Source organism: Kwoniella bestiolae, chromosome 1 (genome assembly GCF_000512585.2).
Source record: "Kwoniella bestiolae CBS 10118 chromosome 1, complete sequence".
Classification (NCBI taxonomy): Eukaryota; Fungi; Basidiomycota; class Tremellomycetes; order Tremellales; family Cryptococcaceae; genus Kwoniella; species Kwoniella bestiolae.
In genome coordinates this window covers 955,577-980,931 of record NC_089241.1, presented here as the reverse complement: position 1 = coordinate 980,931, position 25,355 = coordinate 955,577, and the positions used below count along the sequence as shown (strand labels likewise).

The following is a 25,355-nucleotide window of genomic DNA, read 5'->3' as shown; positions in this document are numbered from 1 at the left end:
TGAGACGAAACGCCAAAGGATGACGGACATGAAAGGATAGCCATGATAATTATCATAATCATCTTGGAAGACGAAACACTGTCGCTTCTTTTGATGATGATGGGATAAGCGATGATCAATTTCACCCTGTATGGTATGCCAAGTGGTGTTTGTTGGTGTTTCAGCTTGGTTAGCGCGCTGACCACAGCTGAGATCTCGTCCTCAACATGCCTTCATGATCTCGGATACCCGGTCAGCAAACCTAAGTCAGTAGATAGGATATCGTAACCTATGCATACAAACACATGATCAAGCATACCAAACAGAACAAGCCAAAGCAGAAGTATCCTACTCTACTTCCATCTCATCAGGACTCATCGTCTCTTGAACCTATACATATCGCCCGTATCAGTACAAGCCTCAAAACACCCTTTTCGAGTGCAGGTTGAGTATATTCAAACTCACATTACTTTCCTCCAATATGCCCTGTCTAACGTCACTTTCCTCAAAATCATCCCCCTGAGTCTCCTCATAATCATCCTCCGTCTCGGTCGAAACGAACGAATCGGTAGTTCCCATCGACTGAGGTACAGGCGCGACGGCAGGTCGTTTGGTCACTCCCGCACCGAATAATGTAGTCTGTTTTCCTAGACCGTTGGAGTCTTTGCTTTTTCCTTTGAGAGGCCCTTTCGATTTTGTAGAAGCTGCATATACGTTCCTCAATCAGCATAAAATCTTCGTTGGATTCTGTCTGGGGTGGTGATGTACCACTCAATACGCACCTTTTGATACTCCACTTGAATTTATATCATCTACTCTATCAAAGAAACTTGTCGATTTCACTTGATCCAATGGTTTACTCCCCATAGAGGGTTTAGCAAAAGGGTTTGATCCGGCAGGTTTCTTTGCAAATGGGTTTTTAGGTGCTGCATCTACATCACAACAGATCATACCTCATTAGCTGAATGCCTTCACTACTGCACACGAAATTCGACCATAGAAGTATGATCAACTCACTAGCAGCAGGGAAAGGATATTCCTCGCCCTTCTTCCTCTGAATCTGGGGTACAGCAAACTCATTCTCCTCATCATCCAACTTCCGTCGTTTCGATACCGGTGACATCGATCCTGCATCTTGATTCTCCGGTACATTAATGGCTGATTCACTTTCATCCCCCGGAGTTTCAGGTATATAAGTTTCCTTCGGCGCACTAGAAACAGGCGTAGCGTCTCTATTCACCCCTCCGAACGATCTTCTGGATCCTCCCGCTCGAGGAGCAAAATCACTGGTAAATCCCTTTGATGGTCCATTCGTACTTGACGAAGGAACGGGAGTGGGCGAAGGAGCATGTGTATATTCCGATATCCTAGGTCTGTTTCTCTTCTCCCTCTTCCTCCTTTCCTTCTCGGTCTTAACTCCTACGATCCTCTCCTGTAGTCCCGGTAGGTGATAGAACGCAGCTACTTTCGCTGCTGCCTCGATCGTTCCTGGATTATGCATCAATCGAGCTACGTCCAGTGCTCTCTGGAGATTATCGGCTTTACAGGCTATTTGGACTAGTTGCAAGTACTCTTTGTCGAGGGAGACTTCTTTCTCTTTGATGAGGTATTCAGAGTCGGGGTCGGATGAGTCGGACAGGGTGGATAATGTCAGATGACCTCGGACAAGACTGGATGAATGACGATCAATCAGCTCTCTTAATGAACACATTCGCTTCGAAGCAGCTGACATACCTCTCTTCAAGTTTACCTTGTTGATTGTCCATATTCAACAGAGGCATGTGCATTTCCACTTCCTGTATCAATGGACGAGGGAACCAAGGTTCTCTCTCGGAGCCCTGTATCAAAACATCCAATCAGTCACAGTTCCAGTGTACATGGGCGAGCGCATGACTCACTTTGAGTATTATACAAGAGAAATGCGTCGTAGTCACTCCAACAGGCCAATAATTCTCCTGCCTACCTTCCTTCTTCAACGACGTGGTGTCGAACAGCGGTACCCATCTCGCCTGACCGGGTCTTCGATGTCTGTCTAGGGTGGAGAGCAATCCCGCTGAATCGTATATGGCCGGCACCTACGATCAAAATACCGTATAAGCAAGCCGCCTCAAATCGATCTAAGAGATGATACCTACGCCATCTGAAGTGAATCCAAGCCATTTTAACGTCACTTTCTTAGGTAGAGGGACCTTTCCTTCCTGTATTATCTCGAAGGTATCCAAATCCAATAAGGAATATCGCAAATTCTGACATCCTACGTCCATTTCCTCAAGTCAGCTTTTACGATTCCTTACCAGGTTCAAACTAGAGACTCACCATCCAAACTTGTGCCTCCCTCTCTATGTACCACAATCACCTTATCCCGTCCAGCCGCCATAGACACAACATCCTCACCCAGTCTCCAAACATACCTCTGAAGTCCACTGGCAGTCAAGAACCTAACATATCCCCTGGAAGTAGCAATCACCACACTTCCCAATCCACCTTCGGCACTTGGTCCCCCTCCAGCCGCGAGGGCAATGGCATCTTCACCTGGTAAGAGGGATATCGACCAATCCGACTGAGAAGCCCATGAATCGTATGGTCGATAGTATACTGTTGAAGGTGAATCTGCCGCAGAGTGGGACGCATAGACTATACCCTGTTCGCCTAACGAGGCGATCGTATATTTGTTGTGGTCTTGGAAATGATATCCCCTTCGAGCGGACTTGTCGTGAAACTCTACGTTGACTACATTGTGCGTTTCTTGGTCTGTCACGTCGATTACCCCGATCATGTTGAATGCTATCACAATGTCAGCTATTATGGAGCCGCGGTAGGTGAAATAGCTCACCAAGATATCGTTTCTTGCTTTTGAATTCTGTACTTCCAGGAGTGAAAGGTGGTTGAGCTTTGGTGACATTGACTATATCCGGACAATCAGCTTGACAATCTTTTGGTGCTTCGTGAAGCGTCGGCCAGCTGAACATACCAACTTCCGTCCTTCCACTACCCCATTTCCTCTCCTCGTCGTCCTTCCCGTATCCCGCCGGAGCACCATCATCATCATTCACGATCCAACCGTCATCTCCAAACAGATCATCCTCATTATCATCTAGATCTTCTCCCTTCTCTTCCATATCCACTTCATCATCCCCAAACTCGTCATCTAGTAATTTATCTAATTTTTTGGCTTCCTCCCTCTCTGTGGTATATGGATTAGGTAAGTTCGAGGGAATAGGGTTAGACCAACGGTGGAAAGATCCGTCTAATGATGTGTAAGCGATAAGGTTTGATTTGGGTGAGAAACATAGGCCAGAGATGGATCCCTCTGAGTTGTTATGTTTAGCGATGACTTGGCGAGTATCGGTCGCCCAGATGTATATGGTGTTTGATGAGGACGAGGCGAGGTATTTCCCGTTAGGCGACCAGGCGAGTTCTCCGACAGCCTGCATGGAGGATATGAGCTTAGGATCAAACGACATGTACAATGCAGCTTACCGATTTGGGTCCATCATGCGAGAGAGTAGTCTGCTTGCTCCATCCTTCTCTGCTTATTATACCGATATCTACGAGAGAGTCGTACATCAGCTGAAGAAGTGTGATTCATGGTACAGCTAACGTACCGTTCGTCCTTGTAGGTATAGCAAAGTAATTACCAGAAGGATGCCACGAAGCGTAGCAAGAGGTAGTCGATCTAGAAGTCGATTCCAGTCAGCTTGCTATAAGGTCCCGCGCCAAAGCTAAGCTCACTCAGATTCGCTCGATCCTATCACTCCTTCCATAATCTTGAGACAGATCGGGGCGCTTCCAGTGGTATCGTAGACTTTCAACTTGCCATCGCAGGACGCGGTAGTCTACATTCCCAGTAGATATCAGCTTGAAACCCTCACAAGGGGACCGACAAAGGGCAAGCTGACTTACAAGGTATTTCCCCGTAGGATCCCATGTAGCTGACCTCACCGATTTGTTGTTATCAGACAACAACGATACTCTAGTAGTATCCTGTACATTCACAATTTTGACCAACAGATCGCTACATCCACATCCAACATACATCAGCTGTGCTCATGAGCGTAATCCTTTGAGGAGTTAGCTGTCGAGATGGATATGATGTCCACTCACTCGCTACATACCGCTACCCTCTCTCCAGCATTATCCACACTAACCCATCGGATAGGCACACCAGAACTCCTCGTAAGGAAACCTGTAAATTCATTCTGGGGGTATGAGAATATTCGGGCGATATTGTCCTCTGAAGCTGTTATGAGGTTCGTTCGCTATCCCAAAAATTCGTTTGATTAGCTGCTTGATCATCTATCCGAAGCATGACGAAAATAGCGAGGAATGAGAGCTTACAGAACATGTCAGAGAAGTCACAGCGTCGGTATGATTATCGTGAAACCCAGGTTCGGAGTCTGGTTGATCTGCCTTATGTATCCTCACTAGACAGTCCGAACCACCTGTGAATATTGTGCTAAAAGGGTAATGCAGGACACATTAGCTTTGGTACTCTTCTGGAAATCAATAAGCTCAACTCACGCTCCGTCTGGTGAGAAGCATACCCTTGTGACACCGCTCAGATGGCATGGTATCGAGGTGATTTGATCAGAGGACGCTTCTGTCATCTTGACACGTTCTCTTGGGTGGTGCAAGTGATTATTGCCTGAACGAGATGAGCTATATGAGGTTTGGACTTTGCAAGTAATGTTCATGCTCTGTTCAACTCGTATTCTCGACTGATTTCTTAGAGCGTTGACGCGACGCGTCCAAAGCAAGCCAACCTCATTTTGAGATGATGATAACGGAGGGTCACGGATCCACGTGGATAAGCGGGTAGTAATACCACGTCACGCTGAGATTTCCCAGTTGACCTAACCTTTCCGAAGTACGAGCAACATGAAAGTGAATTTCAAAAAGAACACAGTGATTCATCTACTCTAGTATTCATGAACTTCTTCTGTATAAACAAATCAGTCACCCATACACCCTCGCACTCATCCAGAATGGTTCTCGCCTCCGCCTTACCCCGTATAGCATCCCGAAGGATCGCCCAGATACCTCGAACCAAAATATCGATCTCCCAATTCTCATCCACCTCTACCTCCTCAGCAGCATCTTCATCCCAACCCAAGCCCAAGGCAAAATCATCCAAGGGTAAGTGCAATTTCACATTGTAACTATACCTCTTGTAACCAGGGAAGAGTCGTAGTCTGTAGCGTGATGGCCTTCTACTGATGGGCTGTTTTGGATATGGGATAGTCGCATCATCCGTACCGGCAGGAACGAAGCTCACAGGCCTTTCGATACTGAAAGATAAGCCCGACCCCGTCGCATTAGAGGACGAAGAGTATCCACCATGGTTATGGACCCTATTAGAGGATACGTCAAAGGCTCATAAGGCAGCGGAGAATCAGGTGGAATTGCACAAGGAGGGGGATAAGGCGTTTGATGTGAATAAGGAGAAGAGGAAGTTGAAGAACTTGTGAGCTGTTCTTCTGGTCTGGCTGAATTACCTGACTTTGGACGGAACCATAAATCTGTTTTTGAGAGATCTTATGTGATTGAAAGGTACAGTGCTGATCTTTCATGTTTCACGATGTTGTAGGAATCGAGAAAAGATCAAAGCTTCGAATTATCTGAAATCCACCACGTAGTTTTGGTGATGCCATCATGTAAAGTATACAATATCTGCACACGCGGAACCAAGTTACTCATCGCTTTCAATATGGAGAATGAGCTGCTGTGCTGTGTATCTGGCTCAGGAGCTCTACTGGCAGCCCTTCGATGCGGACAAGACCTCTTTGGTCCACTGAGTTCGAAAAGAGAAAAGGCAGGTAGTGCTTGGTGTGCACATGAAGTCATACAATATACATTTTACCATCATACCGAAATACACATTATGTCCATCCACCACTCGGTATACCGATCCTAGCTGCCAACTGTCTATATTGTTCCGTAGCTAATGCCGAGGTTCGTGCCCAGAGTATCGTCAGGGCAACAATGAGGAATAACAAGTTGGCGGTCTAAGTGGGATGTGACGATTACCGTCAGCTTGCCTCCTCCTTTCATCTCATCTCATGACCTGACATCGCGTCTTGAGTACAAGGTTCCTCTTGATGAAATCCAACTCACCACAAACTCCCAGAAATCCTGCCTTTCCTTCCTTACGACCTTCCCACAAGCCTCCCAGGCGGGCACTTCACCCACGTGATTGCCGTTCTTCGCGTCCTCAGCTGCGGAAGAGGGTATACAGTGGAGGAGTCGTCTGTTACCGAAGGGGAAGCAGAAGGGTTGGTCTAGCTAAGATACGGATAATAAACCTAGTCAGCTCGTCATCTCCATTCACATATTACCCGTAGGGTGAATGAGAATGATATAGAACTTCCTCGTGGGACATATACTGAGGATGTAAGAAAGGATAATACAACCCACCTCATCCCTAGGACACGGCTCACACTCTCCAAAAGGCCTACAAACTAAATCACCAGCAGGATGAGCCACATATTCAGGTTTCTTAGGTCTGGATTGTCTACTTGAATGCGATTCCGCTCTTTTGGTATTCGAGGACTGTATTCGAGGTATATAGATCGCCCGTGATTCGGATGAAGCTGTGATAGTGGGAGCTAGGAGTAGGAAAGTAAGGTAGAAGAAGAGGAAGATAGATCTGAGATTGGTTAGGATCAGCTGAAGCTTTGTCTGGTCATCGGGAAGATAGTAGCTGACTTACAAGATTGGGGAGCGAGAGGGAGAGCGATGCCGTATGATCATTTTGTTATGCTTTGGTGTACAGATGAGATATGTCCAGGAGATCAGTGTAGTCCGGTTGATCAATCATCATCATCATCATCAACATGCAACCTGCACTGATTCATGTCAATACACTTCACTCTGACTGCATCGTAGTTGTATGACGGGTGGTTGCAATGCTTACGTGGCATTATTATCGACTGCAATGGTTGAGTGATACTTGATTCCGCGTTATCACCTTGTCCGTCATAGCTATAGTGGTAGAGTGTCATCACTCACGCGTCCCCTTTGACAGTTGCAACGTACAGTTGAAGATGCAGTTCATCGTACAGTTGATTGATTCATTTCAATGGAATCATCTATACATTAGTCAGTTACATTGTCATACTTATACCACGCGAATCATCAACAAGCACATAGAACAATCGCAGCACTGCCCACTTCGACCTCTGAAATCCCAGTCAATCCCATCTTCGCTATACCCCCCATCATGGCCGTGGCGACCCAAAAGATGCCCAAGACACCCACCTCGGTCCCAGGGGGAAGTATCAAGGTGGGTTGTGCATCGTTCATTTCAGCTACATCGTGCTAGGCATAGGGCGGCAGCTGATGGCAGCTGATTCATGGGACAATGTAGACATACTATCAAAACAAGATCGAAGCTGCCGAATTGGATATAACCAAGAAGACCCAGAATCTCAGACGTCTAGAAGCTCAACGAAATGCTTTGAACACTAGAGGTGAGCTTGCAAATCGACGCAACATAGCCTCTTCACAAGCTGACATGTGGTTCGATTTATAGTCCGACTGTTAAGAGAAGAGCTACAAGTTCTGCAGGAGCCTGGAAGTTACGTTGGGGAAGTTGTGAAAGTGATGGGTAAGAAGAAGGTGTTGGTGAAAGTTCAGCCTGAGGGGAAATATGGTGGGTCATCTTCCCAAGCTCAGCTTGTAGCTCAGCTTGATTGCACCCTCTCTCGCTCATGGGGATGGGATATAAGCTGATAATTCTCTGTATAAACGTAGTTGTCGACTTCTCCCCCGACATTCCCATCTCCTCACTCACACCCAATATCCGAGTTGCCCTCCGAGCCGACTCTTACCTCCTCCACTCAATCTTACCTAACAAGATTGATCCCCTCGTATCGTTGATGATGGTTGAGAAAGTGCCCGATTCAACGTACGAGATGGTCGGAGGACTCGACAAGCAAATCAAAGAGATCAAAGAAGTCATCGAATTACCCGTAAAGCACCCAGAATTATTCGAATCGCTGGGTATCGCCCAACCCAAGGGTGTGTTGCTCTACGGCCCCCCCGGGACAGGTAAGACCCTCTTAGCGAGGGCTGTGGCGCATCATACGGATTGTAGATTCATTAGAGTCTCGGGGTCAGAGCTGGTACAGAAGTATATTGGAGAGGGATCAAGGATGGTTAGAGAGTTGTTCGTCATGGCTAGGGAGCATGCTCCGTCAATCATCTTTATGGATGAAATTGACTCGATAGGTTCTTCTCGTGGGGGTGAGGGGGGTGGGGGTGGTGATTCGGAAGTGCAGAGGACGATGATGGAGTTGTTGAATCAGTTGGATGGGTTTGAACCTACCAAGAATATCAAGGTGGGCCATCTTTCCTCCCGTTGATCTTCCCCAATGACAGGGGTCATCAAACATGACACGTCCTCGCTTGATTGAATGTTGCAGCTTTAAAGTTAGGGTTATACCAACGAACGTAACACAAGCTGATACTTTGAAATAGGTCATCATGGCTACCAACCGAATAGATATCCTCGATTCGGCTTTACTTCGACCAGGTCGTATTGACCGTAAGATCGAATTCCCACCTCCCAACCCTGAAGCCAGAATTACGATTCTCAAGATCCACTCCAGGAAGGTAAGTAAAATGCACCGCATAATCACAGCTACCCCGGCCATCAGCTGCTTTGAGAGTGTTTGCTGATTTGTGTATGACTGCTGCGTGCAGATGTCATTACAACGTGGAATCAATTTTCGATCGCTGGCTGAGAAGATGGGTCATTGTTCCGGTGCGGAGGTTAGAGGTATATGTACTGAGGCTGGTGAGTGTCTCTGCTCTCAGCTAAATTACCCTCAAAATTCACTTCGAGAACGATATGGGCTTAGCTGATTTGGGTCATATTAGGTATGTACGCTCTGAGGGAAAGACGACAATATGTAGGACAAGAGGATTTCGAAATGGCCGTGGCGAAGGTATTGAAGAAGAATGCGGAGAGTAATATGAGTGTTAACAAGTTGTTCAGTTAGGTGTGGTTTTGTGTAGAATGGGAAGGAAAGTAGAAGATATGTGTATATTGAATGAAAGCCATAGAGTAGGGATGATGATGAATTGCATTATCATATTCTTAGATGGCATATTTTGATGTTCTATTTGTACAGTACAGAATCGTTACTTCTGATGGGACCAGGAGAGCCAAGCTCTCCAATTTTCTACAGGTCTAATTGATCATCTGATAATGATATCTTCTCTATACTTTGACAATACGAGCTCTCCAGCCCCAATCATCCTATCTGACTAAAGGTATTGCCCATAAGATCATCCAATGTAAATCTCCAATAATTCCACTCCTACTTCACCTCCTGTCCACTCCCCGCGCCTACTCCATCACCTCTCAACTCTATACTCCCCTCCGCCCCTGTCGACCTATTAGCTTCCACCCGTATCTTCTCCAACTCTTCATCTGATATCACGCGATCAGAAGGGTCGGGAGCGAACGAAGTCATACTGCGTACGACGAGGTCGAGAGAGGATAGGAAGGAGTTGGTTGATAGTCTGAGGAGGCGGATGGTTGTGGTTGAGTAGGTGCTATCTTTGCCAGCGTTGGTCAGTATGTTGGATGTATCTATGTGAATTGACATGGGAAGGCCCAATGCTCAAGTATATGGTATACCTCTTCATTCCCATAGGATATTTTCGAGGTGAGAAAGAATGACGGATCAGGCTACTCTACTCACGCTATCAATACATCTCCCTGTACCTCCAACTCTCGATGCACGAACACGGCATTCTGCTCTTTATCCACTTCCAAGGCTTGTTTGGCTATCTGCGCATGTTGGGGCGTATGGAATGGGATCCTGAGTGTGCTACAGCGTTCAATTCGCAAGATGATCAGTTAAGTTGACGACCCACAGGCAAGGCTATACTGTGTTGAAATATATTTATATTTATGAGAGAGGATCACTCACGTAGTATGCCATCCCTCTCTTGAGGTCGAAGGTCCAGCGTCGTTCTGTATGTTTGTCATCTTGCTTGATTGTAGTTATGTCTGCATGCATGAAGCAGAAGTAGAAGAGAGATAGATGACCTCAACTTTTGTCGACTACAGCTTGCTCCCTCCACCGGAAGGAATAGAGCGCGATCATTGCGTGCAATGAGTCCTCATATTCCGTTATCTTCCTCTTGCTCTTCTTCTTCCTCTCTCTCTCCTATTTATCACAAGCATACATCAGACACCAGAGAGTAGATAACAACAGTCACATCAGTGATATCAGCTTGTATATCTCAGCGCTACAACAGTATATACCATACATCGTAGAAGTTCAATCAATCAATATGATCAAGGTTAGTAATCCCTCTCCCCTTGCCACCTGGATAACAACGCTGATCTGACTTGACCTATCTTATCCTCTTATCCTCTTCATCATCGATCTATCTCCTTGACGGACTGGTTATTCAATGGACTCTACTACCCAATCCATTTACTTACCGATCTACGATCCCTAACCCCACCACCCACTAACAGCTCTGGTCAGTCAAGAAAGATGAGGAGGCAGCCAACAAGAAGAAACCCCGTATGACAGCTGCTCAGCTGAGAGTGCAGAAGGGTAAGCACTGTTCTAGCTCTTCCCACTAGATTTACCCAGACCCTTGGCATTCTTCCCCACCCCCACAAGAGATGGGAGTCCTGTTCATATACCTCACCCGCAAGGTTGACTGACCTGATTCAACCTACTATTCGTAGACCTAACCGAGCTCGAACTCCCATCAACAATGACAACCCACTTCCCCGATCCAGCCGACGTCCTCAATTTCACACTGACGATAACTCCCGATGAAGGGATCTACAAGGGCGGTGTCTTTAAATTTACGTTTGTTATTAGTGGGGGGTATCCTCATGAGCCGCCCAAGGTTAGATGCACGCAGAAGGTGAGCTGGTGATTCTGGTTCGGTTTGGTTTGGAGGGAGCAGGAGAGGGAATGACTGCATTGCTGCATGAGGGATCCTTAGGAGACGAGATTGTCGGGACAATTATCGGTGGTGGTGATGGTCAAGACTGGGGGATTTGGCTGACTCATCTTGTATGGCGTAGGTCTACCATCCTAATCTCGATTTGGAAGGGAATGTCTGTCTGTGAGTGATACTTCCATTACTCTACAGGGGCCCATCATCTATCATGTTGCGAAGTAAACATATCTGATGTCTTCCATGAGCGACTGCTGATCACACTTCTACGTTTGCACTCGCAGTAATATTCTCAGAGAAGACTGGAAACCCGTTTTAAACCTCTCATCAGTGATGATCGGTATTCAGTACCTGTTCCTCGAGCCGTGAGTCCCAGCTAAGAAGTGAATGTGCTCGTGGATTGTCCGATTATCTGACGCTGCGATATGCCATATATAGTAATCCCGATGATCCCCTCAACAAAGGTTAGTACCACTCCTTCCCCTCCACTACAACCAAGTTTAATCCAACCGAGAGTGCTCGCTGATAACCTGTCGAGCAGAAGCTGCAGAAGATCTCCGACGTAATCGAGAAGGGTTCATCCGAAATGTCCAAAACTCGATGAAGGGCGGAACAGTCAAGGGAGAGACTTTTGATCGGGTGTTGAAGTAGACAGCCCTCCCGCAGAAGGGTAGGGTAGGGTGCAGTAGCATTACATACTAGATGGCCATATAGTATATTCTGGGATAGAAGGAGATGAAGAATTTGTATATATGCATTAGGTATAAAACATGCTGGGTATAGTCGACTTCTTCTTGCCTGACAACAGATTGTGCGGACCCTCAAGTGCTGAAACTATTGACGGTATAGTGGCTCACTTCCCGCCGCCTCTCCCTTTCAACCATTTCCTAAACTTGGCTAAAGCGTACCAATAACTCTTGGTAAACCCAGCTGTGAATAGTCCTTTTATGGATTGACGAAGTGCAGGTCGGTGTATGATATTCCGTAATTCTACGACATCGCCCAGGATGTCAGGATGTAACATCAGACTATTTCCTACTTGTTCACACAGTCGAGAGAAGAAGTGGGACATACCTGTAGATACGATAGAGTTGAATTTGGGATCTCGCACTGCTCTCATCGACCTATCTTGCTCATTTGTCATACCAGCTTCGGAAGTGTCGTAATGGTTCAAGACTGATTCACGTAGACTGGTAGGTAAAGAGTCGAACAGCTCAACCTGATATTCGGGTGAAGTAGGCTTCTACCCAAATGATCAGACTCATATAAGCTGATTTGTTTCAACTCAGAAAGAAAGTGAGGTGGGAGCGAGCTTACACATAGCACCCCCTCACTATCCCCTCTCCACTGTCCGCTCACGTATCCATCCTTCTCACCATCCACCCACCTTACCCCCATCTCAGCGAGGTATGGACCATACATCCCCCTGAATCCCTCTCGGGCCCCTGGACCTCTAACGATATTCTTAATTTTCTGAGGATTCTCCCCTCCAGGTATATTCATCCGTGGATCTCCAGAGTAACTCAGTCCAGCTATCGTCTCCCACAGGGCATCTTCTGTGAACCTCTCTGGAAGGGATAATAGCGCAAGGGATAAAGCATTTTTCAAGTTGATTTCTAATGCCTCTGTCAGTGAGCTGCCTTGCGATTGGCCTGAGGGGGATATGAGAGATAAGGTGGGTTTGTGCAGTCTGCCTGAGAGGTAGAAAGTCTTCCATTGAGTTAGGTCGGTTATCAATGAGGAAGTGGATATGATACCGTATTTGACTGACTGCACGTATACATCAGTCATGCGCTGGTAAGTTATCAAAGACAGAGCACTTACAATCCCATTGATATTCACATCGGTAACGTACCATATTCCAGCACCCCATTGTTCTTGTACGTGCGCGATACCCTTTGCGCCCATTATTCTAGCGTGTAAGGGGTAATGAGAGGGATTTTGACGGAGGTTGGTAGAGTGGAATTCGATGGGGGAGGGGGTGGATAGGAGTAGATCGGTGAGAGATGGTGGCTATGTTGCAGTCACGGGTTAGCTCTTCTATCTGATCTGATCTGTGAAGACTGTTCTGCATCCGAATGATAGTCAAGATGGCAAGAGGGAGACGCTTACATCTCCTGGCTTGACCTGAGCCTGCTTCATCACCCCACTTCCATACGCTACTGCCCAGTCTATTGGCGCCTCGAAATTATCTACTATAGGTCGTAGGCGATCATACGAGGCTTGCTGATCCGGCGGAAGTGTACTCTTACTACAGTCGCTGGAGGAAGAGTAGTATCGTACGCTTATACGTATGGTGACACGCTGTTGGGCATTCCGCTGTCGCTGTTTCGTACATCGTATATGCCTGCTTGAGGGACCCCGCTGTGCGGAAGAGACGAGAGATGTAAAAGACCTTGAGCTGACCAGTGGAGTGATGGACCCCAGAGATGCTCTGAGTGGCGTTGAGACGATCAAAGCCATGATTTCCCTCGCTCTTCGTAATACAGTTATTGGTACAGCGCTTTCCCTTTTGCTTGTATTCTTGATGTCCGGACGATGTCTTATCGACAACATTCATGGACCATACTCGTAAACACAGAGATGGAGCATTAAAGTGGAGGATGTGTGACCTATGTATGCCACGGAGAGATAATCCCGATAAATCCCCGATAAGGCAGTCGCGCTCGAGTGCAAGTGCATGTTGAAGATGATGTTCACAAGTTGAACTTGGAATTGTTGAAACATCATTGTTGATACTCAAGTACAAAATCAAGTCAAATCAGCTGAGCAACATGTCATTCAGCTTTGGTAAGCTTACTCCTTGAGGGTTGCGAATTTCTAATCAGATCGAGCTGACAATCTGGTCATATCAGGTACTTCCTCAGCTCCCAAACCAGCCTTTGGAGGCTTCTCAACCCCCAACCCACAAGCTTCAACCCCCAATACCGGAGGCGGAGGACTCTTCGGTTCAGCACCCACTCAACCGGCTAACCCATCTACATCCTTGTTCGGGTCAACTCAACAACAGCAGCAGCAGCCAGCAGCCGGAGGAGGATTATTCGGATCAACGACAAACCAACCTTCCGGGACGACTGGAGGAACAGGGTTGTTTGGATCTACCAATCAACCTTCTACCGGAGGAGGATTATTCGGTTCTACTTCCCAGCCCCAACAACAGCAGCAGAATACTGGAGGAGGAGGGCTATTCGGATCCACTCCTTCTGCTCCAGCTACAGGAGGAGGTGGATTATTTGGTTCAACCTCTCAACCTCAACAAGCTGGAGGATCAATCTTCGGTCAGAACAATGCTGCTAAACCTGCTGGAACTGGGTTATTCGGGTCAACCACCACTACACAGCCAGCTGCAGGTGGTTCAGGACTGTTTGGACAAAGTACGGCCCAAGCAGCTGGAAGTACAGGGACAGGATTATTCGGTTCAACCACCCAACAGCAGCCTCCACAACAACAGGGTGGAAGTTCGTTATTCGGTGGATTCGGCCAACAATCACAACAGCAGAAACCTGCTGGAGGGTTATTCGGTGGATTCGGTACTTCATCTACTACCCAGCCTCAGCAGCAACAGCAACAACAAGGATTATTCGCTTCTACCAATAATAACAATAATGCATTTGGTCAACAGAGTACGAACATGGGAGCATCCACTTCGACTACGACGAATCCGTTTGGAGTGAAGCAGGAACCGGATATCGAAACTAGGATAAAGCAGATTCAGGGGGCTTGGGATAGTAATAGTCCGGATTGTCGATTCAAGGTGAGTAGTTTGTCTGTCAGGGGATTATGTTTTGCTTCTCATACATACGTGGGGCTACTCTGAGGGAAAAAAGTCATACTCAGAGTGAAAGCTGATGTCGTACTGTCAATTGACAGTACTTCTTCTACAACGTGGTCGAGGAAGGTACGACGAGCCGTTATGGTAGACCTGCAGGTGCGAATGATGATGCTAAATGGGCAAAGGCGTTGAGGGATAATCCTGATCCCAATTGGTGAGTCAGCTTGACAAAGTGTGTACGTGACAACAGCTGACCTTCTCCACTGCTATCTCAGCATGGTTCCGGTGTTGGCGACTGGTTGGGCAGATGTGAAAAAGCGGGAGCAGCAGCAGGAGAATTTGGCTAGTGTGCATCAGCAGCGAGTCAAGGTATGTTCAGATGACATTGAAAGAGTGATAGACACATATGCTCGATAGGATGCTGATCGTGTATGACTTTATAGGAACTTCAAGCAGCTCTCTCACACACTCGTCAAACTTCCTTATCCGCCTCAATCCGCTTGTCGAACCTCCAGTCCCAACAAACACAACTCCTCCATCGACTGATCCACGTCGTCTCTCAAACACCGCAATACGTACCTATAATCCAATCAAGCGCGTTCAAACAGGAAGAAGCAGAGATGCAAAAACAGTTGGAAGGTGTTAAATCCGAATTGGAAGGTAAAGGTAAAAACTCCATCAGACCTTCTTCGTCCATCTCGTTACACAATAATGGAAGAAGTACACAAGTCGGAGTAGGAAAGGGAAGGTTGTTAGGACAGGTCAACGAATTGTGGGGACAATTAGAGGAGATAAGACGGAAGAGGAAGATAAGGAATATGGGTGGTCATGATGGTGGAGAGGGGTATAATTGGTTGGCGGATGAGAAAGCCCTAGCGGAAGTTGCTGAGATCCTGTCGACGCAGCAGATGGCGTTGCAGAAGTTGAGCGGGCTGGTACATGAGGGGATGGAGGATATGGAGGTTATGAGGCAGGGTATGGGGATTGTAGGTGATCAGGGGAGATAGTTGGTTCTATTCGCAAGGAATGGAATGTGGGGCGAAGACAGAGTCACAGTTTATGTATAATGAGATGATACGATGTATCCTATGAACAACATGTCACCATTGTCAAACTCGGAGAAAACTTGACCTGATCTTGCGATTCACGATACATTCATTTCTTTCTCTTAAAAAATCGATCGCAATCTCCATTCCATACAACAAGACCCGGTGTGGGCATCAAATCAAAGTTAAGCTACAATACAAGATTTATGGACCTCTAAGATTCACCAGAAAACGTATCAGCCCCAGGAACTCCCCCAAGGAAAGCGTACAGAGCAATCCTCTTTCGTCGAGGCGTTGTCAAATGCTTTTGGGGAATATCGTAGAAATCCAACCAATCGTCTAATTCCGACTTGCTAAGTTGAGATATCTTTCGAGTGGTCAATTGGGGGAGTGTCTACAGTATTCCATATGTCCCATGACATCAACACAGATACTTGTTTGTGAGGTGTAGAATGAAGAAGCGTACATCAGTCCCAATAGAAGTTTTCATGTGGATATTGGGGATGTGGAACTCGTCGTTGATTTGTGCAAGTTTGTAACCCATGTTGACCGTCTAGTTACGCCGTATCCCCCCCAAAAAAAAAATTCAAAGAAAGTAAAGTCAGTATTGCTGACTGACTAGACAGTTGCAAGAAGACTTTCATGAAGTATGACTCACTCGTCTCCTGACTCGTTTTCTGAATGCCAAAACCGTCTGACAAAGTCCCAAATGACTCTTCTCAAGGTCGGAGAGTCTTTCTTCGTTTTGGGCGTCTGTGATCGCATGATCTATGACGTGCTTCAGCTGGTATCTCATATAGAACTGGACGGGACAACTCACCTTGAGGAATGTCAGCATCATTGGTGATTACCTCTTTCGGGTCATTCCCCAAGCTCGTACCACTCCCTTGATCCTTGGCATCGCCCATCACAAGTTCCTCAGGATTATCGACATTGTCCCTCGATCCTACGATGTTTCCAATCAAGTCTCCCCAGTCTCGTTCTAACACTGTCCATCATCACCGTATACCCCTCTATGGTCTCTTCGAACCCCCTGATGCGCTTACATGTATCATCGGTTGTGGTATTGATACCACTCTCGATAGAGATGATATCAGATCTCATCTAGTTCATCGGCTCGTCTTTGGATAAATCCGCCTTGACACACTGGTCGAGCTGATCACCAATCTTACCAATTACAGATCGAGGATCTCCTACCTCGAGCTCCACTGTCCCCTCGCACTCGGTGCTTTTGGCCTCAGGTTCAATCCCATCTCCCACCCTGAGGGCTATCCGGTTGATCTCGTAATGTTGTTCATCAATTTTAGCTTCCAAGCCCTCATAATCCCTTAACGATCTATCCACCTCGTTTAGCCTTTCATTCGCAAGAAAATCATTCGCGAAATGCGCTTCGCTTTCCGACTCCAACCTGTCGATCTTAAGCATAAGATCGGTGGGATCCCAGGTGTTTCGTACAGCCAGTTCTTTCAGGGAAGTTCGCAGACCTTCCATATCTTGTGAGACTCTTATGAAAGCCTCATGGTAGTTCTGTAGGATCCAGCCCATATCACTGAGGGTTCGAGATAAATTTGGGTATTGATATTGCTCTTGGTCAGACCCAAATGCGTCTGACGCGAAGGCCTCGACATCCGGAGTGGGGTGCAAAGAGTCTTCCTGCACAGCAAGACATTGCTCGGTAGTCTCTTGAGTACTCTGTGTGACCGGAAGATCGACAGAGTTAGAGTGAGGTGACACTGAGAGTTTGTCCCACTCTTCATCGCTCTCATCGTCTTCCATCTCGGCAGTTTGTTGATCAGAGGTAGTACAGATAGACCATGAGTCGGGTCTACCTGATTGGCGGGACAGAGAAGACTGCTGTGCATTGATTGATTGTTGCTGGATCTTGTGTTCGATCACTCGGACTCGCCCATCCATCTCAAGAATGCCTTCTTCAGTTTTTGAGATCTGTCTACCATGATTGGCGAGTTCCCCTTGGAGATTCTTCAATCCCGCCGTATTCCTCATGAGGTGAATTTGATCAACAGAGACTGGGATATATGCTGAGGAGTCTACTTCAAGATTTAGTTTCCGAGCTATTTATCAGAAAGGAGTTGACCTATGTAACATACCTTCTTCACGCTCCTCAATGGATGAGGAAGAGAGCAACTTGTATTTGAATCTCGCAATTTGGGCTTTATATTTCGGTTCAAACCCCAGTTCTGGCTCTGTCGTATTATAGATCGCATCGCAATATTCCAACCATCTTCCCAAAGTATCATCTTCCATTGGGACATGTACGATAGCTTGAGAACAGGAGTGTCTGATTATTGTATCTTTGCTCCTGTGGGTCGACCACAACAGTATAGGTGGGATTGGGGTTGCAATTGCTATTGCTGGAGGAGATGGCATTTTGTCTGATGATTTATGTGATGGAGAATGGTCCCGGAAAGGGAATAAAAGAAAAAGTAGAGTAAGGAATGATGAGCCATGTGTTATTGAATGTGGGGAATCATATATATACCGCTCGATAGGGGCGGAGAGAGGTATGGTTGGTATGATTGGAAGTAAGGTTAGGAATGATGCGAAGGAACGTGCATTACGATCATGTCGTCAGCTGGCTGCATGTCGCACACCTTTTTATTCCCTGATGTCTTTGCAATGCACTTTTGACTGTAGAGTCGTTGTGAGTGTAACAGTACAAGTATCAACCCTTCTATAGCACTGTTGAGCTTGTCCTGATCTGCGTTGGTGCATTCACTTCCGACAGACCTAAGAGGTGGGAATGGCGCTCAAAGTCTTTCGACAACCTCACATACAAATTTGAACAGCAGCTCGAGGTATCGATTCTCCAAACACATATATATAACAAATTTCTCTTGGGAATTATCAATTCTTTCAACTTCATCTGTTAATTCCTTACTGGAACATAAAAGGTTCCATATAAATTAATGTCTTAAGTCTGATTCCGATTGAGTGTTTTCTGCTACCGGGGCATCCTGGGTCCTTGGCGTATCGTTTCGTACTGCCATACAGCATTGTATGTCAATCACTCAACACCTAAACCATTACTGACGGCGAAAAAAAGACGGGCGATGATTACTCACAATTTGCGATTCTCTTTAGAATGACGCTTTGGAATCTCTGTACCTCCCAATCGTCTGCGTCTGTGACCCCGTCCATGTAACACATCTTGTTACACACTTGTAACCACTCGTTTAACTCTTCTAAGCTCGCTGAAGGATTCACTTGACTTTGGACCGCCAGGTCTTCGAGACGATCAGAAACGAAATGATCATGATGATAACGGATGACCCGCGGGACAAGGAGGGGGGCGGACATTCTGAGGGAGTCTTTGAGACTAGGTAGATGTATGAAGATACTGAGAAAATGCTAACATATCGGAGTGGATTTGCAGGATAAGGTTTGTGCGTTGTAGAAAGAGATGCAAGGATGGGTCTGATGGGGAATTTTGCGTTGTAAATTTGATGTGGTATTCTGAGCTGTCGTCAAGATAGTCACTGCGTACAACACGCGTACGCATTAGCCAGTCATGTACGATGTTGACGTTAGTAATGCTAACCTCGTACATACTCCCAAACTCTCCATTGCCTGTTGTTACAACGTTTGGAAATGTGGCATCCACCAACTTCTGTGTACAGTTCCGACTGCATATATTGATTGAACATTTAATTTGTTTAAAGTTATTGGAGAATATGTACAATACAATCTTTGTTAATTACGCAGCCGATTCAAGTCAATAGCCTCTAATCACCCAAATATATAGGAGATTCCCTAACTCTGTCGTCATCCCTCTACCCAACTCCTTTCCTTTCCTCGGCGAACCTTAGGCATTCACCGATCAGACATCTAGAAGTGGAGAACCTTCTGCTCATTAGGGAAGAACTCGGGATCACACTTCCCACCGATGAAATGAAATAGGATTGCCTTCTTGACGTGCACGGGGACGTCTCTGAGGAAACCAAAGTTTCGGGAATGTTCGCCGATACAGTACGATTCGAGCCATTGGTCGAGCTGGTCAGAGGGAAGGTTTTTGATCACGTCGGGGACGTAGAGGGTCCATCTCTGTTGGTGTGCATGTTAGTGACTGCTTTTGTACATTCTAATGTGTGGTTGAGTGTTATGAGGAGAGATAGGAGAGATGTGGACACTTACCCCATCGTTCCATGTTTCAAGACTATCAGGACCATAGTTCCCTTTGAGGGTGGGGACGGGATGAGCCCATCTTCCAGCAGCGAGGAGAACCTTGTTCATGTCCTATTCACATCGTACGACTTCAGCTTCCACGAAATATAGTGAGATTGAGGGGATGGGCGCTCACCTTGATATGAACCTGATCGACGAAAGTGTTATACTCCCTCTTCAACCCATCAACCCTATTAGCGACAGCGACAATCCTAGCTGACAACTCATCATTCTGTTTATTATGAAGGTCAACAACATAATTTTGCAGCTTATCGATCCTGCCGTTGATCTTGGAGATCTCGGTGTGAACTTCATCCATGATTTCAGCTCGGAGTTGGGATCGTAGTTCGGCTTTGAGCTCGGATTTGAGTTGGGCGAGGAGATCGTTCTTGAGTTCGAACTTGAGTTGGTCCTTGATCGAGGAGATGTTGATTTCGGTTTTAGGCTCGGCTACGTACGAGCCAAAGTGGATATTAGTCAAGTAAGTTCTACACACATCTTCATACATACTGTAACCATTGTGACGGAGAAGAACTCAGGATGATCTTGCAATGATATTTAGAGGGAATATTGTTGAAGGACGAATATCCGTGTAGAGCACAACTCACCTTTCTTCTCGAAGCTAGCCAACTTCTCCCTAAACCTCAAAGCGTCACCCTTAGCCAACACATTCCTATAAAGATTGGCACCCTCGCCAAACAGACAGTAATCCAACAATTGATGGGCCTTGGTCTTCTCAACTTCATTGAGAGGCAAGTGGATGACACCTTTCTCGGCTAATTCCTTAGCGGCGATAGGGACGTAGAAACACGCCTCAGTCTCCCACTTGACTTTATCGATGATTTCTCTAGGAATGGCCAAGGTTCCGGTTCGAACGACAGCCGAATCATACACGGTATTACTTCCCGATTGGACGACACTTGAGTTGGTGGTGGGAGGGTGGTAGACGGTGGTACTTCCTGAATGGACGGTGGAGGAGTCGCCTTTGGCAGGGTTGAAGACTACAGTCGCACCGTTGGGTTCTTGCACGCCAGTGTTGGGTTTGTTAGCGTCGACTACGACGATGGGACCACCACCTGGAGGGGCGAGAACGATGGGACCTCCTTGTGATTTGTCGGGAGCCGATCCGACACCGGTTTGGGTTCCAGTAGCAGGGTTGAAAACGATTATACCGCCCGAGCTGGAGATCTCAGGATGGACGGGCGCAACACCCCCTTGAACGGGTTTACCAGAAATGATAGGAGTGGTACCGTGGATAGTAGGCGGATGAGCTACGGGGATGGTGGTCCCATTGGTAATGGTGATGGTAGAATGGGTGGGGCTGGTCACTCCGGACGGGGTGGAGCTTGAGTAACCAACGTTAGCGGGGTGTTGTTGGTAGTTGTTTTGTCCCGGGTATTGAGGTTGTTGAACATGCGGAGGCTGGTTGGAATTGGGGTTGTGGAATACTGGTTGAGAGACGGGAGTGGGGTTGTGCGAGGTCATTTGAGGGGGTAGGGCGTAGACGGACATTCTGTTGGATGAGTTTGGACTTGGTATTTGGTCGTGGGCAAATCGGATCGTTGAGTAGAGTTGAGATGGGAAGATTGGAATCAGATGAGAGAGGAAGAGGGGTATTTATACCTTTCGCTATCCCACATCTCGAGCTGAGAGCATTCAACTTCGGTTCATACTTTTCGGAATCGACCAGACACGACTCTCTGACCTTCGCCTCGCTTCACATCCATCAATCTCACTCACCCACAGATACTTTCCCACATACAATCATTCCAGCAACCGAGATCACCGAGATTTGGATTGATTCTGATGGATGACCGGAGATGATTCGTCTTAAACAGGCTTTTAAGGTTAGTCGAAACACTCAAAGCAGGTATAACATACTAACGTACTTCCCTCAAAGCTGTGAAGTGGATCGGATCAAAGAATGATGATTCATCATCGAAGCGAGAGCTTAAAGGAAGCTTGGATCGTGGTCCGAGGCCGAACCGAATAAGCTGCGAGTGGGAAAGGCTTACTATCTACGTGGTTCTCTTTTCTCAGTAGTGTCAGGTGAGCAATTTAGTTGACTCCATTAGTCTTAGAATGTAAGAGATTACACTACTTAGGTATCAATCTACGAGGGAACGATTGTGTTCTCAGGAAATATCATGAAATCAGCCACGCACATGTGTCGTGTCAAAGGGGTCAGTGTGTTGTATAGGTCCGAAGTACCTGATCACCATCAAATGTACGCCCACACCCTCCCTCCTTCATCAAAAAGCTAAAACCTTGATTAGCTCATTGGCGATGGACTTCGGATGTTGTTATGGCTGAATGAAAGGATCGAGCGCCTGTTGAGTCGTGGAGGAAGCGAATTGTACATGCTCCTCTTTTGATGGAAGTTAGGGCGCTGTTGATTGATTGATGGGAGCCTTCCGGGATCGACGGCGGGCTGGCGTACTTGTCATCCCTACTTCGCTAATCTGACATCGGTAGACTTGCTACCGGTGCCCGAAGTTCCTTGCAATTGGATGTAGGCGACGTGGCCGATGTCGACGGTGTCAGCAGCTTCATTGGCCTTCATGAGCATACCTGATGCGGGACAAGTCAGAAAACAACATCAATCGACAATTCCCTTATGACAATGAAAGACGCGTGAAGTGCTGACTGGTTACGTGTAATGTGACTACAGGGAGCCCACCACGTGAATCTCACATGGTAGATACGCTACTCCTCTGATATGTAAATCGTCAACATGACTGGGAGACTGACAACATCAACTTTGACTGGTCTTTCCTTTCTTTGCTTTAGAAAAACATCAATTATCCAATATTTATTCATACCTCTGTGCTAAAACCTCAGGACTGATCCACACGACCTTTCAGAGCATCTTCACTCACTCATAGGGTGTCTACATGGACTCATCGATCCCGGAAAGCTCTTCACCATGCCGATCCGCCCATCCACCTACGAATCCCACGTCCTGTCCCTGATCCAGTCGACCACATATCCCGCCTTGCCCAATGTCAATGACTTAGAAAGCATAAGGGTACATTTATTAGATCATGCCAAGACCGTCGGCGCAGCAGCTGCCACGGCAGCGGCAGGTGGAAGTGGCAGTGGGAGTCATCATGAGTCTACTATAAGGAGTAAAAAGGAAGAGAAGAGGAAGAGGAAAGAACGGGAAGATGAGGAGAGGGAACGAGCTGCTTTGGAAGCTAATGAGAAGGCTGGGATGAGGTTGGAAGCTCTCGAGAGAATGAGGGTGGAAAGTCAGAGTAAGAAGGTGGGGAGTCCTGGTAGTGTGCGAGTCAAGAGGGAGAGGACATCTTGTGAGTATTCACTCAACTTTCATGCTCAGGTCTATCGAAGTTCTCCTTAAGGGGAAGATTAGGAGGATATTGGCTGATTGATATGCTCATAGTATCACCGGTACCTTCAAATGCTTCGAGTGCATCGTTCAGACCGGGCCATGGACACGGTACACCCGTAACCTATGGCGGCCATGTGAAGAAGAAGAAAACGAAAAGAGTACTTGACAGCGATGATGAAGCTGCTTGTGAGTATCTCACTACTGCTTCAATTGTATTATCTCTTGCTGATAGAATATTCGGTTAACCAGCTCAAGCACGGGACCGATCTTTCAACCACCTTTCACCACCACCTCAATTCGGCCATCATGCCCATCCTCATCAATCTTCTACTTCCGGATTAAAGCTCAAACTATCTCAGTCTCATCCCCTATCTCAAGCCAAACATTCTCGACCGCCCACCGAACCGTCCCCTACACCTCCGATATCGGGTCCATCAAGCCATATAGACTTCTCCCTCCCTTCTGTACCGGTCCGACCACTCGTCCCTCCCCGTCCAGGGGTACAGAAGCCTATGAAACCTGGACCGAAGAAGCAGAGTGAGGTGGACGAAGATTTCAGTAATGCCAAGGCTCCTTCTCAGGTTGCTTTCCCCACTTTTTGGAGTGGTGTAGAACCGTATCTGAGGGATGTGAGGGAGGATGATTTGGCGATGTTGGGATTCAAGGTGAGCTGTCATCGCCCCGCATCCCTTAGCAGGGGCAATAAGCTGACTTTGGTATCGATACTCATGATAGGCTGATGCACCAGAAGCATTTGAGATACCTGCTCGTGGTCGACATTATACCGAGATATGGGATGAGGAAGATGGGAATCCACCCGGCACCACCTCTCGTATGCCCGTACCGAATTTGCGACAACAACAGATATTGCAACAGTCCAACGGTCCACCCACATTACCTCGGTTCGTACCTACCACTGAGCTTCGGGATGATACATTGGTAGATGAGCAAAGGGGTTTAGGTAGTCTGACGGAAAGGGTCGTCGCTGCTGTAGTGGGCAGATTAGGGTTCGGTGACAAGAAGGACAAAAATGAGGATAAACAGGATACGTCTGCTTTGGAAGCTGAAATGGCGAATAGAGAACCTGCGAAGGTGGATGTAGTAGATCTGGAAGAAAGGATGAAGAAGGAGTTGAAAGCAGTAATGCTTTTAGGGGAACACGATGAAGTGAGTTCCTTCATGCGACCGGAAATTTGTATGACTCATGTTGATTTTACTTTCTCAGTTCGATCCAGCAAATAGAGAAGACGACGAAATCACCTCAGCCCTTCGGCAGTCTCAGAGATTACTATCTCAACAAACACTTCTCAACGAAGCTCGTAAATCTCGATTAGCAGAGATAGCCAAACAGAGATTAGCATATAACGAATACACGAACCTATTAGAAGGGATTGAAAAATCGATCGAGAGCGGTTGGGCCAAACGAATCAAGAAATATGGCTCGACACCCAAGAAAAATGCTAATTCTGGTGGAGCATCGATTAAACCTCCTATACCTGATAATTTGAAGAAGGCAGTTGCGACGCGACAACATTGGTTGGACTCTGTTGGACAGCTTATGAAGGAACGACCTAGGGGTCAAGTTGTTGGGATACCTCTGAATAGTATATACGAGGGGATAGGGGAGGACGAGGAGAGGGATGAGAAATCCGTGGAGGATCAGATTATTGGGATGATGGGTGATGAGATGGATGTTGATGAGGTTGGGGCATAAGTTTGACGGGGTTGGTTGTTTTGTATTGTCCAACGTCACGTTGGTATTATGTAGCTGGCTTATTCCCCTTATCTTCCTACGTTTGGTCATTGCGACACATTTGTATCTTGTATATACGAATCATGCACTTTTTTGAAACGTCCACTACCATGTCCATCCTCACCCGATCGGTCGTTGATGAAGAGTGACGGAATGCGGAATAACAAGGGATAAATGAGATCTCTTTGACTAATAATGCAAGCGAGTGTGATGTGTGAATATGGCAAGGAGTGCCTCGTTTGGTTATTGAGTATATTACCCTATAAAAGGCATAAACACGTGATTGATCACTGATCACTAATCACTGATGCGCTATGACCCCCGGAATAAAAC

General features: G+C 46.8%; 11 protein-coding genes across 11 annotated transcripts; 5 read left to right on the top strand and 6 right to left on the bottom strand.

The window, feature by feature from the left end:
- Positions 1 to 327: 327 nt before the first annotated feature.
- Positions 328 to 4,586, bottom strand: I302_100369 (uncharacterized protein; the record flags this gene model as incomplete). The annotated part of the gene is made up of 17 exons (XM_019190388.1): positions 328 to 369; positions 445 to 683; positions 762 to 911; positions 997 to 1,649; positions 1,714 to 1,817; positions 1,878 to 2,054; positions 2,115 to 2,233; positions 2,296 to 2,763; positions 2,813 to 2,884; positions 2,951 to 3,407; positions 3,460 to 3,527; positions 3,585 to 3,655; positions 3,712 to 3,815; positions 3,883 to 3,994; positions 4,084 to 4,238; positions 4,318 to 4,435; positions 4,501 to 4,586. The coding sequence occupies 17 exons, from the start codon at positions 4,584 to 4,586 to the stop codon at positions 328 to 330; spliced, it is 3,195 nt and encodes a 1,064-aa protein (XP_019047136.1).
- A 378-nt stretch (positions 4,587 to 4,964) lies between these two features.
- I302_100368 (mitochondrial 54S ribosomal protein mL54) lies at positions 4,965 to 5,615 on the top strand (the record flags this gene model as incomplete). The annotated part of the gene is made up of 3 exons (XM_019190387.1): positions 4,965 to 5,115; positions 5,221 to 5,443; positions 5,567 to 5,615. The coding sequence occupies 3 exons, from the start codon at positions 4,965 to 4,967 to the stop codon at positions 5,613 to 5,615; spliced, it is 423 nt and encodes a 140-aa protein (XP_019047135.1).
- A 243-nt stretch (positions 5,616 to 5,858) lies between these two features.
- I302_100367 (uncharacterized protein) lies at positions 5,859 to 6,729 on the bottom strand (the record flags this gene model as incomplete). Its single annotated transcript, XM_019190386.1, has 4 exons — positions 5,859 to 5,984; positions 6,094 to 6,261; positions 6,394 to 6,625; positions 6,689 to 6,729. 4 exons carry the CDS (start codon positions 6,727 to 6,729, stop codon positions 5,859 to 5,861), a joined length of 567 nt encoding a protein of 188 aa, XP_019047134.1.
- Positions 6,730 to 7,198: 469 nt separating this feature from the next.
- Positions 7,199 to 8,981, top strand: I302_100366 (26S protease regulatory subunit 8; the record flags this gene model as incomplete). The annotated part of the gene is made up of 7 exons (XM_019190385.1): positions 7,199 to 7,261; positions 7,346 to 7,448; positions 7,511 to 7,630; positions 7,732 to 8,318; positions 8,458 to 8,592; positions 8,683 to 8,776; positions 8,860 to 8,981. 7 exons carry the CDS (start codon positions 7,199 to 7,201, stop codon positions 8,979 to 8,981), a joined length of 1,224 nt encoding a protein of 407 aa, XP_019047133.1.
- A 321-nt stretch (positions 8,982 to 9,302) lies between these two features.
- I302_100365 (uncharacterized protein) lies at positions 9,303 to 9,979 on the bottom strand (the record flags this gene model as incomplete). The annotated part of the gene is made up of 3 exons (XM_019190384.1): positions 9,303 to 9,540; positions 9,690 to 9,818; positions 9,921 to 9,979. The coding sequence occupies 3 exons, from the start codon at positions 9,977 to 9,979 to the stop codon at positions 9,303 to 9,305; spliced, it is 426 nt and encodes a 141-aa protein (XP_019047132.1).
- Positions 9,980 to 10,287: 308 nt separating this feature from the next.
- Positions 10,288 to 11,568, top strand: I302_100364 (uncharacterized protein; the record flags this gene model as incomplete). Its single annotated transcript, XM_019190383.1, has 7 exons — positions 10,288 to 10,296; positions 10,478 to 10,559; positions 10,697 to 10,881; positions 11,045 to 11,085; positions 11,202 to 11,282; positions 11,356 to 11,381; positions 11,459 to 11,568. The coding sequence occupies 7 exons, from the start codon at positions 10,288 to 10,290 to the stop codon at positions 11,566 to 11,568; spliced, it is 534 nt and encodes a 177-aa protein (XP_019047131.1).
- Positions 11,569 to 11,770: 202 nt separating this feature from the next.
- Positions 11,771 to 13,380, bottom strand: I302_100363 (uncharacterized protein; the record flags this gene model as incomplete). The annotated part of the gene is made up of 5 exons (XM_019190382.1): positions 11,771 to 11,907; positions 11,992 to 12,160; positions 12,235 to 12,687; positions 12,742 to 12,930; positions 13,030 to 13,380. The coding sequence occupies 5 exons, from the start codon at positions 13,378 to 13,380 to the stop codon at positions 11,771 to 11,773; spliced, it is 1,299 nt and encodes a 432-aa protein (XP_019047130.1).
- A 311-nt stretch (positions 13,381 to 13,691) lies between these two features.
- On the top strand, positions 13,692 to 15,696 carry I302_100362 (uncharacterized protein; the record flags this gene model as incomplete). The annotated part of the gene is made up of 5 exons (XM_019190381.1): positions 13,692 to 13,707; positions 13,773 to 14,671; positions 14,788 to 14,903; positions 14,965 to 15,058; positions 15,133 to 15,696. The coding sequence occupies 5 exons, from the start codon at positions 13,692 to 13,694 to the stop codon at positions 15,694 to 15,696; spliced, it is 1,689 nt and encodes a 562-aa protein (XP_019047129.1).
- A 253-nt stretch (positions 15,697 to 15,949) lies between these two features.
- On the bottom strand, positions 15,950 to 18,123 carry I302_100361 (uncharacterized protein; the record flags this gene model as incomplete). Its single annotated transcript, XM_019190380.1, has 6 exons — positions 15,950 to 16,129; positions 16,202 to 16,288; positions 16,394 to 16,503; positions 16,556 to 16,723; positions 16,908 to 17,783; positions 17,844 to 18,123. The coding sequence occupies 6 exons, from the start codon at positions 18,121 to 18,123 to the stop codon at positions 15,950 to 15,952; spliced, it is 1,701 nt and encodes a 566-aa protein (XP_019047128.1).
- A 1,458-nt stretch (positions 18,124 to 19,581) lies between these two features.
- On the bottom strand, positions 19,582 to 21,429 carry I302_100360 (uncharacterized protein; the record flags this gene model as incomplete). Its single annotated transcript, XM_019190378.1, has 4 exons — positions 19,582 to 19,797; positions 19,888 to 19,989; positions 20,054 to 20,367; positions 20,526 to 21,429. The coding sequence occupies 4 exons, from the start codon at positions 21,427 to 21,429 to the stop codon at positions 19,582 to 19,584; spliced, it is 1,536 nt and encodes a 511-aa protein (XP_019047126.1).
- Positions 21,430 to 22,843: 1,414 nt separating this feature from the next.
- I302_100359 (uncharacterized protein) lies at positions 22,844 to 24,983 on the top strand (the record flags this gene model as incomplete). Its single annotated transcript, XM_019190377.1, has 5 exons — positions 22,844 to 23,228; positions 23,321 to 23,455; positions 23,519 to 23,934; positions 24,005 to 24,436; positions 24,495 to 24,983. 5 exons carry the CDS (start codon positions 22,844 to 22,846, stop codon positions 24,981 to 24,983), a joined length of 1,857 nt encoding a protein of 618 aa, XP_019047125.1.
- Between the last annotated feature and the right edge of the window lie 372 nt (positions 24,984 to 25,355).